Source organism: Littorina saxatilis, linkage group LG7 (assembly GCF_037325665.1).
Source record: "Littorina saxatilis isolate snail1 linkage group LG7, US_GU_Lsax_2.0, whole genome shotgun sequence".
NCBI classification, from domain to species: domain Eukaryota; kingdom Metazoa; phylum Mollusca; class Gastropoda; order Littorinimorpha; family Littorinidae; genus Littorina; species Littorina saxatilis.
The window spans coordinates 3,844,616-3,859,380 of NC_090251.1; the positions used below are offsets into that span (position 1 = coordinate 3,844,616).

At 45.8% G+C, this 14,765-nt stretch overlaps 1 protein-coding gene across 1 annotated transcript in view; it reads left to right on the top strand.

The window, feature by feature from the left end:
• The window catches only part of LOC138970505 (uncharacterized), a 57,241-nt gene extending 42,724 nt beyond the window's left edge, over nucleotides 1-14,517 (top strand). The window contains exons 13-17 of the mRNA XM_070342957.1: nucleotides 3,458-4,575; nucleotides 4,848-4,997; nucleotides 5,778-5,975; nucleotides 6,571-9,151; nucleotides 13,829-14,517. Of these exons, the coding sequence (XP_070199058.1) occupies nucleotides 3,458-4,575; nucleotides 4,848-4,997; nucleotides 5,778-5,975; nucleotides 6,571-7,203 (2,099 nt within the window). The 3' untranslated portion in view covers nucleotides 7,204-9,151; nucleotides 13,829-14,517. The remainder of the gene's footprint in view (nucleotides 1-3,457; nucleotides 4,576-4,847; nucleotides 4,998-5,777; nucleotides 5,976-6,570; nucleotides 9,152-13,828) is intronic.
• The last annotated feature ends 248 nt before the right edge of the window (nucleotides 14,518-14,765 follow it).

Sequence of the window (14,765 nt, forward strand, 5' to 3'; positions counted from 1 at the left end):
AGTATTACCATTTCAAAAAAGATTAATGTATAATAAAGGTGTTATAATGCATAAAGTGATGTCAGGATATGCACCGGAGACATTACGTGATCATTTTATTTTGAACTATAACAGACTAAAAATCATAACACCGACTCCACGTATTGACCTTTTCAAATCAAGCCTTCTTTATTCAGGTGCGGTCCTATGGAACTCACTGCCTATTTTTCTTAAGCATAAAACAAACACAGACAGCTTCAAAATAAATTATATGTCGCACATAATGCAACTAAACATATGCTGAATGGTTCATCAATTCATTTAAAATGTATGTGCATGTTAAACAAAGTTATAATAATATGCAGATCTAAATTAAGTTATGTTAAATATTGACACTTTTTATCATTGGAAATTGTACTTATACTGTTCAAAAAAAGAAACGCATAGCTTGTAATATTTGGTTAATTTAGTTATATGGCTACAAGGATATCCAGCAAACTGCAGAAAATGTTTATCTGGTCGTCGACCTTTCGTCCATTGCCACAAGTGAGCTCTGCACGTGACGCAATGGCATGCGTTATCAGTGGCTACAATGTCAAAATTGCTCATTTGGCATGACCACTCGTCATGCTTCAGTGTAATCTCGTGAAACTCGGGGAATATTGAGCTCTCACCATGTCTTCCAAAACCCATAAAAGCGGATTGTTCGCCACAAAGAAATCAGACGACAATTCAGCGACGAAAGATGGCCCGATTGAGCAGAGAAGACGACGGGCGCAGTGGCGTGGTGGTAAGACGTCGGCCTCTTAATCGGAAGGTCGAGGGTTCGAATCCCGGCCGCGGCCGCCTGGTGGGTTAAGTGTGGAGATTTTTCCGATCTCCCAGGTCAACTTCTGTGCAGACCTGCTTAGTGGCTTATCCCCCTTCGTGTGTACACGCAAGCACAAGACCTAGTACGCACGGAAAAGATCCTGTAATCCATGTCAGAGTTCGGTGGGTTATAGAAACACGAAAATACCCAGCATGCTTCCTCCGAAAGCGGCGTATGGCTGCCTAATGGCGGGGTAAAAACGGTCATACACGTAAAATTCCACTCGTGCAAAAACACGAGTGTATGTGGGAGTTTCAGCCCACAAACGCAGAAGAAGAAGAAGCAGAGAAGACCGCCAAATTGCATTGGGTCGTTTACAAGCAGGCCAAAGTCAAAGTGCAATCGCCAGGCACTTCCACGTGTCCCAGAGCACCATCAGTAGACTGTGGGTCAGGTTTCAAGCCACTGGCTCCGTTGCTGACTTGCCACGAGCGGGAAGACCAAGGGCGACAACTGCTGCTCACGACCGCTTCATACGGCTCCGCCACCTCCGGAATCGTTTCCTGTCGGCCTCATCTTCTGTCCAGGCTCTCCCCGGGCCACACCGATTATCGGACCAGACCGTGCGGAACCGCCTGCATGAAGCTGGTTTGAGAGCTCGCAGACCTCACAGAGGAGCTGTCCTCACCCGCCGCCATCGCCAGAACCGAGTGCAGTGGGGCAACCAGCACCTTCGCTGGACCGTCCGGAATCACCGGAGACACGTGTGGTTCAGCGACGAGTCCTACTTCCTGCTCCAGCGACATGATGGTCGGAGGAGGGTCTACCGGACAGTAAACGAACGTTACGCGCCCAACTGTGTGGATGAGGCACCCGTTCATGGTGGTGGAGGCGTCATGGTGTGGGGGGCGATCAATACCGCTGGAAGGAGCACCCTGGTGCACGTCCAAGGGCGCATAACTGCCCAGCGATACGTGGAGGAAATTCTGTGCCCACACGCCCTTCCTCTTCTGGCTGACCAGGATGCCATATTCCAGCAGGACAACGCTCGCCCGCACACAGCACGACTCACCACCCAGTTCCTCACCGACCACCATGTCCAGGTGCTTCCCTGGCCATCCATGTCGCCAGACATGAACCCGATAGAACACCTCTGGGATGAATTGGACAGACGTGTGCGCAGGCGAGAAGAAGCGCCGGCAAATCACCGCGATCTATTGCAGGCACTTCAGGAGGAGTGGGACACCATCCCACAGCAAGATATCCGGCATCTGATCCAGTCCATGCCCAGAATCAATCAATCAATCAATCAATGACGCTTATATCGCGCATATTCCGTGGGTACAGTTCTAGGCGCTCTGCAGTGATGCCGTGTGAGATGAAATTTTATACGGCCAGTAGATTGCAGCCATTTCGGCGCATATTTACCTTTCACGGCCTATTATTCCAAGTCACACGGGTATAGGTAGACAATTATTAACTGTGCCTAAGCAATTTTGCCAGGAAAGACCCTTTTGTCAATCGTGGGATCTTTAACGTGCACACCCAATGTAGTGTACACGGGGGGAGGGTTCGGACACCGAAGAGAGTCTGCACACAAAGTTGACTCTGAAATAAAGGTGCCGGGCAGTTGTTGCTGCTCAAGGCAGTCACACCCCCTACTGACTTGACAGCCTCGGCACCCAATCGTATTGATTGACTGATTGATTTGAAGATGCAAATGAACTGTGTGTGCATTCAACTGTGTCCATACCAAATTTCAAACAAATAATCTAAATATTGGATTTTCTGTTAATTTTTTCGAAAAATAAAACAAATTTGGCAAGTAGCAACTATGCGTTTCTTTTTTTGAACAGTATAAAATGCAGTATGACAATTTATTTTTAAATTTGTATCTGTATATACAGTTATAATGTATTAAGTTTGATGTGATAGTTCTTTAATTATATTGTTTTCTGTTCTTGTTGATCCTATATTAGGGCGAGGGCTGGATGTAAAAAAAGCAATATTCTCAGGGCCGGACCCAGGGGGGGGGGGGGTTCCAGGGGTTCCGGAACCCCACCCCTGGAAAAAGCATGTACCTTGCTTTGACTTATACTAGTTTTAGCACCAAAACAATGCTGCTCTTATAAACCCTCAAAACAAGGCCCAGAATGCACCAGATTGCACAGATTTTAACCGTTTTTCAAAAATTTTCCGGGGGAGCATGCCCCCGGACCCCCGGCGCGCGCTTGTGGCTTCGCCACTTCGCTGATTTGCCCCCCCAAAAAAGGAGGAACCCCCCCCCCCCCCCCTTACAACTCATTTGGTCCGACCCTGATATTCTTGCTTATCTATTACCCTCGATAATAAAGATTTTGTCTTGTCTTGTCTTGTCTATCCCTCTGTCTATTTCTGTGTCTGTCTGTTTTATGTCTATCTATCTCTCTGTCTCAGTCCTTCTTTCCCTGTCTTTTTTTTCTCTCTCTCTCTCTCTCTCTCTCTCTCTCTCTCTCTCTCTCTCTCTCTCTCTCTCTCTCTCTCTCTCTCTCTCTCTCTCTCTCTCTCTCTCTCTCTTGTTAACCTTGAAAATAAAGAATGTCTTTCCCCTCCCCTTGACTATCTATTTTGCTTATCGGCTACTGTGGTTTACTGAATGGTTAGTAACGCTTTGTCTGTCATCAACAGGTGCAACGTGGCAAAAGCACAGTGTCCCTGACAGTTCTACGCAACCAGGGGATGACGACAAGACGACCACTTCAGAGGACATTGCAACTAACCACGCTTTGTATCCCCACTCCTCGCTGACACAGTGTGTTTCTTTATTACACCGTGAGGAGTCGGCTGCAGCATCAAAAGACGAGTGCAAAGCTGAGCACTCTGACGTGTTTGTGACACCGGATGCAGCAAAAGGATTGAGCGACGAAAGTGACGACAGCTGTCGAGTCAAAGCTGACTTCAGGTGCTGTTATTGCTCCAACGACTCTTCGCCTTCATCTCAAAGCACTTCGGACGGCGAGAGCGAAGACAGTGCATCATCAAGCAATTCAAGCTTACAAAGCACTGAGTACCATCAAGCAAGTTCAGTATGTACTGCAGGTAAATCAGCAACAGTACTTGGACCGGATCAAGGCCTTCCTTCACCAGTATTCAGCCGCACCTGGCAGGCAGCTTCGCTGTTCACTCGTAAAGGAGGTACTCTACGTAAGCCTGGGTCTGACGTCATTCTGCACGTGCCTCCTTACGCGGTGAAGAGTGACGATGGTGTTGAGGTTCACGCTGCAGTGTGCGCTGACGTGGCTCAGATCCGTCGTCTACTGAAAGTGTCTGAAGATGAACAGGTCGTGAGCCCTCTTGCTGAGTTCTGGGCTGGCAGAGACTTCAGGTTTCATCGTCCTGTCTCGGTTGCATTGCCCCACTGGCTTCCGGAAAACCCTGACCCTGCCCTTGTACAAGTATATCACGTGACTCGTAGCAATAATGGTCACGTGGACTTTACAGAATTAAATCGCCGGTCACAGAAATCGTGTACATCGGGATCAAAAGATGCAACTTCTTTGTCAGACCCTGACATCGGTGAAGTTGGGTATTTCAGCTTGGAGGAAGACCAGATTTCAGTGTTCACAGATCATTTCTCTGGCTTTGTGTGCACGTACTGTCTCAAGAAGGGCAAGACCAGCTACAGACCTGAGCTGTACCTGACTGCATCGGGATCCATCAGCGTACCACGTGGCTCGCTTCCAGCGCATGTTGACATGTATGCCCATGTTTGGGATAAGAGAATTACAGATGAAGCATGTAGACAGGTAAAACCTTTACATTTCTTCATCAATGCTACATTTCAGCTAGTGATATACACATCCAAAAGGTAAAACCTTTAAATTGCGGGTTTTTCTAGTTGAGTACAGGTGTTAACGGCATTCCCATTTATTAAATATATTGTTCGGAATGAATTTCGGACTATGAATTGGTTTTTGGTTTGTTTTTAAGATACTTCTGAGTGCATATGTATAGATGATCCCCTATTTTGCAAAGAGCAATCGTAAAACTCACGGGGACATCTTTCTGTTTTTTCCAGGCTTTTGGCATTGGCTCAGGTCCTCTGAAATGTATTGAGCTTCTGCCGAACCTGAAACATTCTAAACTGGAACTGGGATTCAGGAGAACGAGCAAACTCGTATTCCGTTTGGATCTACAAGGTCAACTTCTTCATCCAGGAGAGACTAAGGTTCTCTCTCACTCTCTCTCTCTCTCACACTCTCTCTCTCTCTCTCTCTCTCTCTCTCTCTCTCTCTCTCTGTCTCTGTCTCTCTGTCTCTCTCTGTCTCTGTCTCTCTCTCTCTCTCACACATACACATATAGACATACTCACAAACACACACAAACACGCACGCACGCAGAAAGATGCACACACAAACACGCACACGCGAACGCACAAACACACATACATACACACACTACGCACACAGGCACGCATGAACAGTGATTTTACGTGAAGTTGGTTCTCGATCGTCTTCACTTGTTAATGGTTTGTTAAAGGGATACTATTGACCTGACTGTTTGGGGGGAGTTTCGGGCACATTCGACGAATCTGAAGAATCTGGGTAATCTACTCTACTTTTAACTAGAGCGTCTAGTGTGAATGAAAATGAGTGAATGCGTATCAGGGCCTTGCTTCTCTGTTGGAAACACAAGAAGTAGCCAAGAAGCGCCGCATTGCGGGATCAAGGTGTCTAACGTCCTCTATGATGCGGCCGCCTAGTAACAAGCATCACGTACACAAACAAGGGAAGTAACTGGGTGGAAGAAACCTAATCCAACCACCACAAAGAGGTCTCTTTCTTTATCTTTTCTTCGGAGTTGAAATATGCTATATAAAAAAAAACCCTTCCTTTTGGAAAGTGAAGACATTCCTCCTGCGCGGAAATCTCATTTGCAACGCACAATCTTAAGGTATTATTTTGAAAGGGCTGTTTTCCTCAGGTATCCTTTAATACTGTCGTTCCAGAAATTTGACCTGATGTCTTCATTCGGATGCACGAAGTGTGCCATTAAAGGCAGACAGCTTCCCAAGTCTCACCAGTGGGCAATGCAGTTTCCACCTGGATGTCAGGCGAAGAGCTCAATGGAGGTTGCTGTCGATGTCACTCACATGTCTGGAGATGCAACAAATCCGGAGCAGGCTGCAACGACCCTTGTCGTGAAAGTAGGGATTTATATTTTAATGCAGCATACTGATCGAGCTTCACGTCGTATTATGATAAAGCAGGCATGCTTTGCTGCATCATTTGTTTATGATGTACGTTAGTTTTCCTCATCTAGACTGCATGCATGGAAGTCATTCATTTGCATTATGTTTCTCGCTCTCTCTCTCTCTCTCTCTCTCTCTCTCTCTCTCTCTCTCTCTCTCTCTCTCTCTCTCTCTCTCTCTCTCTCTCTCTCTCTCTCTCTCTCTCTCTCTCTCTCTAGTTAGTCCCTCTTTAGGGCGAGGCCGGCTGGATGTAAAAAAGCAGACCACTGCTTAATCTACTACCCTCGTAAAATAAAGAATTGTCATTGTCATCTCTTTTTTTCTCTCTCTCTCTCTCTCTCTCTCTCTCTCTCTCTCTCTCTCTCTCTCTCTCTCTCTCTCTCTCTCTCTCTCTCTCTCTCTCTCTCTCTCTCTCTCTCTCTCTCTTTCTCTGTACATGTCTCACTCTCTCTCTCTATCCTTCTCTCAAACTGCATGCCGTTAGCAGTTGCAATGTAACTGTTTCAGACGCGGTTATCTCCCCGTTTAATGGACTCTATTTTCGTGGTAGGTAGAGGCGGTGAATGACCAGAGATGTACAACCACGCAGACAGACTGGACTGAGTCGGACAGCACAATCGCCAAGCACGTGGTTACCGGGTCTGTGGGCGGTCAGCTGTCTGACAACAGTACGAGGAGCAGAGCATACGTTCCTCCCTCTCTGTACGCTGATTCCAATGGCGACGCATCAGGGACCACGTGTCACCATGTTCCCGCCAGCGACACAACGGCGTCCCTGGTGTCAAGGCGTGAGGAGGGGTTATGTCGACAGAACGGTGCAGCGGGGTTGTGTCGCGAGGACACTGCCAGTGGCAGCACCAGTGGAGCTGTGGCGTGTCTGGACAACATCAGACAGGTAGAAGGCCTGCAGGGAGCACAGTTCACTAACTGTAGAATCATGTTTAATGCAAACACTCACAACAACAACGTCAACAAACTGGGTAAAATGAACACAGGCAACACAAACAACAGCAACTACAACGTGCCTGCAGAAGCTGAAACTGAGGCCTTGGACTACGAACCTCGACAGCTGCTTGAGCAAGGTGACATCCCTGTGGTTGAAATGCCGGATGATGCGTCAAGGCAGGATACGTCACGGGCCGAGGACACTGACTTGATTCTGAAATATCCACAGGACCATTAAGGAGAGGCAGACTGGTCGGTTCAAACGCAGCTTTATCTAACACTACTACAGATAGAGAGTTGTGGTAGTGTTGTTGTAGTGAGCATGCATGCACTCTTCGAAAGGGTTAAAACATACATTGATATTTTCCCTTGCCGGAAAATAAGAGAAGGGACCATTTGTGACCAAACATGTTAAATTCACCCACACCATTTGCGGGGAAAGAACGCGTACAAAATTGCAAAATAATGTGTTTCTTTTTGTAAACGAGCCAGAAGATAGGACAGTTAGTGTAGAAAATGGTTATTTTCTGTTGACAACACTTATGCGATAAAATAAAAAAACAGTTATGAGAAAACAGCATCAGAAGTTTTGAAAATGGTATCGAATGTAAATGAAATATTTCATAACATTCACGACACACCTTTAACCTGCCTCTAGTATTGTTTCTTTTTGTGGTTTTGTGACTGGTGAGACTCCTTTACAACACTTTAGGTCAGTGTTATTGGAAGTATGATAGGTGTGCTTGTTATTACATACGTGAACCTATGTTTTATGTGTTATGTGTGTTGTCCTTTTGTCCAATTGTTGTTATAATCGTTTACAGGCAGGCAGGCCCCCCGCGGGTTAGGGGGAAGAATTTACCCGATGCTCCCCAGCATATCGTAAGAGGCGACTAACTTATTCTGTTTCTCCTTTTACCCTTGTTAAGTGTTTCTTGTATAGAATATAGTCAATGTTTGTAAAGATTTTAGTCAAGCCGTATGTAAGAAATGTGAAGTCATTTGTACTGGAAACTTGCATTCTCCCAGTAAGGTAATATATTGTACTATGTTGCAAGCCCCTGGAGCAATTTTTTGATCAGTGCTTTTGTGAACAAGAAACAAATAACAAGTGGCTCTATATCCCATCTCCCACCCCCCCTTTCCCCGTCGCGATATAACTTTCGTGGTTGAAAACGACGTTAAACACCAAATAAAGTAAAGAACAGGCAGGCAGCTATATATCGCTGATGTCTGTTTACGGCATATTGATAATTACTAACCAAAAAGAATCAAAGAAAGTTTCGCTAAATCGATTGACTTAAGAAAATAAGCAATATTTTTTTTCTGAACCATGAAATAAAGTAAAAAAACTCTGTTTTATCTTCTATTTTGATAGACTAAGGATAAGAGCATAAAGTAAAGGTGCCAGAGAACATTCAAGTGCATTAATAAGGTAAATGAAGAAGATTATCGTTCCTGGCTTTGCAGGTTCGTTTAACGGTGAAATACCATGTGAAACATATATTATTTTTCTCAGTTTGAAAGTATTTTAACCCTTAGGCTGGTTGTCGCGACATATGTCGCGCTACTTTACGTATACTGTCTCCTGGTTGTCACGACATATGTCGCGCTACTGGCTCAGTCTGTTTGGTCGGTTCCGATTACCTCCCATGGATGTGAAAACCTATATGACCATTTTTCTTTTTCTTTCTGGCTATGTAACATGTGTTACAGAATTGCACCAATGTAAAGGTTAAGCCATATTTTATATCAAATTATAAGTTTGCTGAATGATTTATTTTTTATTTTTGCTTGTAATTACTCTTTTAAGTGTCGGAGCTACCTTAAAATACACTGTTTTTCTTTTCAAGTCATTTGACCACAACATTCATGAAACAGAATTGTTTGTGTTAAAATTTGGTGTGCATTTGCTTCATGTAATCTACTGTGGATAGTCTTTTCAGATTGTGTATGCTCATTTTCGAAGTTAAGATAGCTTAGCATCAGTGCCAGGCATCAGTATTCTGTACATCTAGGATACGGATACACATAAGATTTTATTGACAGCTATTGTGTTTTCAGCGTAGCAATAGGGTCAGATATTTAGACGAGACAATGAAGCGAATTTTTCAACCTCACTTATAAACGACTACGTGAATGTTAGTGCCATGGGTTGTACATCAATACTTCAGAGGGGAAGTGGGGTATTGTCATGGTATCATACATGGCTCGCCGAGACTACAATACGTTTGTTCTATTCACGTGTCACGTGTTTCCGCCCAGCACTTGCTGGGAGCTAGCACATGGCGGCTAGAAGACATGTTAGAATCCTGATGAGTTGAAATTAAAGTTCTAAACTTGAACGGACCCGTTTCAGTATTTATGAGTGCATGGACAGCATGACATCATGACATGGTGGCAGCGACGGGATTAATCTTTGAGTGATTAGCGTGCGACATATCACAGAAAGACCAAGATGCCAGGATTCAAACCACCAGAAAATTTTGACTTTCGACAGCCAGCCGGGTGGCAAGCGTGGAGAGAGAGATTTGCTAGATTTCGTCTTGCGTCAAAACTCAACAAGGAGGACGGAGATGTACAGGTTAGCAGTTTTATTTACGCAATGGGGGCACAAGCGGAGAGCATTTTTAAACAATTTGCTCTGACAGCAGAACAACAGAAAAGTTTTGACATTGTGGCGCAACGGTTTGACACCCACTTCACCCCCAAACGAAATCTCATTCACGAGAGAGCGTTGTTCCACCAGAGAAGCCAACAACAAGGTGAAACTATCGAAGAATATGTTCGTGACCTGTTCAAGCTAGCAGAATTCACCGAGTTCCCTGACAGGGATAACACCATACGAGACAGAGTTGTCTTAGGTGTTACAGATCAGAACTTGTCTCAAAAGCTTCAGCTCGAACCAGACCTAGATTTGGACAAGGCAGTGACGATGGCTCGCCAGCACGAGCAAGTAAAGGCACAGATGGCAGAGCAGCGTGGCGTCAGCAGCAACGTGGACGAAGTCAACAAATCCAGTGTTGGCGGCAGCAGTTTCCAGAGAGGAAGAGGCCGTAACCATGGTCACCGAGGCGGCGCTCAAGGTTTCTCCGGCCATCGCGGCAGCAGCTCAAGTCATCGCGGCGGCAGCTCAAGTCAGCGCGGCGGCAGCACAAGTCAGCGCGGCGGCAGACAGTCAGGCCAACGTTCGTGCTACAAGTGTGGTAACAGTCCACACGAAAGAGGTACAGTCTGTCCAGCAATGGGGAAAACTTGTCGAGCCTGTGGTAAATCTAACCATTTTCAGTCTGTGTGCCGGTCCAAGCAAACACTGGACAATCTCACTAACTCTGAACAGGGCGAGAAGTTCTTTTTGGGTAGTCTAGAAACCACAGAAAACGAACCACCATGGAGAGTTTCCCTTAGCATAGGAAATAGGGTGGTCAATTTCAAAATAGACACAGGGGCTGATGTATCTGTCATTTCGGAATCTGAGTTCAAAAAGATGAGTCCAAGACCCAAACTTCACACTAGTCATGCCAAACTAGAGTCCCCGGGAGGTCCTGTTGAGAACATGGGTCAGTTCGTAGCGCAAACAAGCTTTAAGGGAAAGCGTACAACCTTCAGAGTTTACGTTTTGAGAGGGGAAACAGATAGTCTCCTCAGCAGGAGCACAGCTTTGAAGCTAGGTCTAGTTAAGAGGCTAGATGAAATGAACAACTTAGCATTTGGGGACATAGGCGTCCCAGTCAAATGTGATCCAATCAAGATCGTTCTGAATGAAGACGCAGAACCGTACAGCATTTCAGTTCCGAGACGCGTTCCGATTCCGTTGTTACCAAAAGTTGAGAGAGAACTTCAACGCATGCTTTCGGATGGCATCATAGAAAAGGTCACCGAACCGACAGACTGGTGTGCACCGATCGTGCCAGTATTGAAAAAGAATGGAAACGTTCGCATCTGTGTTGATTTGAAGCGTTTGAATCGGTCGGTCAAGCGGGAGCGCTACACACTTCCAACGTTGGAAGACATGACACACAAACTCGCAGGGGCGAAAGTCTTTACAAAACTCGATGCGACTTCCGGTTTCTGGCAAATTCCTCTACAGGAAGAGTCAGCAAAACTGACAACGTTCATGACGCCATTTGGAAGGTTTTACTTCAAACGGTTGCCGTTCGGGATTTCACTTGCACCCGAAATCTTCCAAAGAACCATGGAAGACATGCTTCAAGGCATAGACGGAGTCGTTTGCTTCATGGATGATGTCGTTGTCAGTGGCGACTCTGAGGCAGAGCATGATGAACGTCTCAGGCAGGTTCTAGAGCGCGTAAGACAGGCGGGGCTCAAGCTGAACAAAGAAAAGTGTGAGTTTCGGAAAACGAAGCTTGACTTTCTGGGTCACACGATCAGCCAAGACGGCATTCAACCTGATCTGTCAAAGGTCAAGGCTATCATAGAGATGACAGAACCTCAAGACGTGAGCGAGTTGCGTCGGTTTCTCGGGATGGTGAACTACCTCGGTCGGTTCATTCCAAACCTCGCGGACATACTTGAGCCACTGAACGCGCTTCTTCACAAAGATACACAGTGGATCTGGGATAGTGAACAGCGACAGGCGTTTGAGCAGGTGAAAAAGAGTATCACAGACGCACCAACGCTGGCGTTCTACGAGTTAGGTCGCGAAACAGTCGTGTGTTCAGATGCAAGCAGCTATGGCTTAGGCGGAGTCCTATACCAAGTGTATGAAGGCGAACTCAAACCTGTCGCGTTTTGTTCGCGAACACTCACATCAGCAGAATGCAAATACGCGCAGATCGAAAAAGAATGTGTTGCTGGGGTCTACGCGTGCGAAAAATTTCAAAGGTATCTTACAGGGTTACCGGAATTCAAGCTGATTACAGATCACAGACCTTTGGTTCCGCTGATTAACAAAAAGGATCTCACAGACACTCCTTTGCGGTGTCAGCGTATGTTGATGCGACTGATGCGTCACAACGTTGTCGCGGAATATGAACCAGGGAAAAATCTGGTTGTCGCCGATGCTCTGTCCAGATCTCCACTGGCAGAGACAGAGTCCAGAACAGAATACACTTGAAACAGATGTTCAAGTACATGCAGACGCGGTTCGCGCATCGTGGTCAGTCTCAGATGAAAAGCTAGAAGCTCTCAGAAAAGCAACACAAGAAGATGTTACGCTTCAAACGGCCGCAATACAAAGAAAACGTGAAACTTGCGGCTCGTGACTTTTACAGTGTCAAAGATGAACTGAGCGATCATGATGGATTACTAGTCAGAGGGTCAAGAATAGTAATCCCATTCTCCCACAGGAAAGATATTCTGGGCAAAATTCATGACGGGCATCAAGGCATTCACAAATGCAGAGAAAGTGTGTTTGGTGGTCAGGCATGGGTCAGGAAATCAAGAAAATGGTGGGGAGGTGTAGACATTGCTTAGAAAGCAACCCAACACAGCGAAAGGAACCTTCAAAGTTACCTGAGTACCCATTTCAGAAAGTAGGGGTAGATCTGCTAGCATTCAGGGGAGAGAACTACCTGTCATACGTAGACTACTACTCTCGCTTCATTGAGATTGAGCAGCTGTCCAGGGAAACAGCAGAAGAAATGATCGGCAAGATGAAAGACTTGTTCTCCAGACACGGCGTTCCACAAATTGTGGTGTCGGACAATGGTACCTAATTCACGTCGGAAAAGTTTCAAGACTTCAGATACTCGTGGGGCTTCACGCACGTGACAAGCAGTCCACGGTATCCCCAGAGCAATGGTGAGGCGGAACGATCTGTGCAGACGTCCAAAACAATTCTTGAAACAAAGCGATGTTGCCTTAGCCTTAGCTTGCTATCCTACAAGGCTACCCCAATCCCCTCACTTGGCGCAAGCCCAGCCGAGTTGGCGTTTGGGCGACAGTTGAGAACTCGTCCCCCAAGTCTCCCAAAATCCCTCATACCCCAAACACCTGTGGCGAAGGATTTCAAAGAACGGGACAGACAAGCAAAGCAGCAACAAAAAGAGAACTATGACCGTAGACATGGTGTCCAGTCTCTTCCCACCCTCGAGCCGGGTGAGACTGTCAAAATAAAGATCGACGGCGAAGACGGATGGCGACAGTCCGGACGTGTAGTTGAGCAGTGTGCCACTAGATCGTACGTGGTTCAAACACCGACAGGTAGACTGAGACGAAACAGACGACACCTTCGTCGGGCTCCAACAGGCGAAGAGGTGCAGATTCGAGATGAAACTGTTCCAAAATATCCTGCGGCAGGTGATTCTGTCGGCGCAGAGACTGTTGAACTTGAACTGCCAGATCCTCCAGATGTTGAAACTTCTCCTGTTCGTACCAGGAGTGGCAGGGAAGTCAAACTTCCACTACGGTTTCAGTGAAAACATTTGTTTCCATACTACGCGAAAGAGTCAGTGTAGTCACTTCTAGTCACATTCACTTTGGTGTGAAGTCGTGGTGCTTTTGTTTAAGTTTTAAGTCAGAGACACTGATGAGAGACTCAGTGCCCTGTTTGAGTCATTGTGTAGTTAAGTGTGCAAAAGGAACTTGCTTACATAACAAGAAATACTTTTAATTTCTGTCGTTAGAAATGTTAAACTTAATTAAAGTAAAAATATTCAACTTAAAAAGAAAAGTGTCCATTTAAAGAAAGGGGGATGTCATGGTATCATACATGGCTCGCCGAGACTACAATACGTTTGTTCCATTCACGTGTCACGTGTTTCCGCCCAGCACTTCCTGGGAGCTAGCACATGGCGGCTAGAAGACATGTTAGAATCCTGATGAGTTGAAATTAAAGTTCTAAACTTGAACGGACCCGTTTCAGTATTTATGAGTGCATGGACAGCATGACATCATGACAGGTATTTAGTGTTACGAGTTACGAGATAAGAAAAGCCGAATGCGAACATTTGTGTCAGTCGGCAACTGTGAACTAAGCTCACAGGCACAAAAAAAATGGCTGTTCCGTTGTACTCCCCTGTTTGTACTACATCTTTTGACTTTGGGCACTTTGTGGTGTTTAGGGACAGAAAATAATAGGTTTAGTCCTGTTTCATCAGGAAGTTAGCAGAAAAGGGTATGCTATCGACATTTGTAAAGCTGAAAAACATTCCCGAGAAGAATTTCAAGTTGTCAGTGTATATGCTGTTGTCGATCAGTGAAACATCGTGTGGTACAGGTGGGTAAACCGGAACCATGCGTCTTTGTTATTGACAATATGCTTTTGGATATTGAGAAAAATGGCCGACTTCCGTAGCATTATGCTTTGATGATCGGAAGAGACCATCCAATCACAGCCCCCGAATTCCCCCACGTGTTCATCAAAATAGCTATATAGTCCTGTGAGGTTACCCTCATGGAAATTTGGGATGCTTCCTCAACGGGAAAAGCGAGCTGCTATACGGCGCTACACAATTAACTGTGAATTTGGGTTCTTTATCGTGCACACTGGAGTGTTCTGACACCGAGGAGAGTGCACAAAGGTGAAGGTCATAGTGACTTAAATGTGAAGACATACCTGTGCAAAAAGAATCGTTTCCAGCTCGCGAATGGCCAGGCACTTCAGCGGCCACCAGGGGTATTGAGACATGATGAGTAGGAACGTTGTGCCTGGAAGACGTTTTCGACGTGTCAAGAAAAGACCCTGCCAGGCGCAGGATTCCTTTTTCGTCAGGGATTATTTCAAAGGGTATATCTGCTGGCGCCGATTCAGTCTTGACTACTGTTCGAGTTCTCTGATGTGCTGAAATATAACGAGAGCAATCTGCCATAGTAATGTACAAACAGACAGTGATTGTG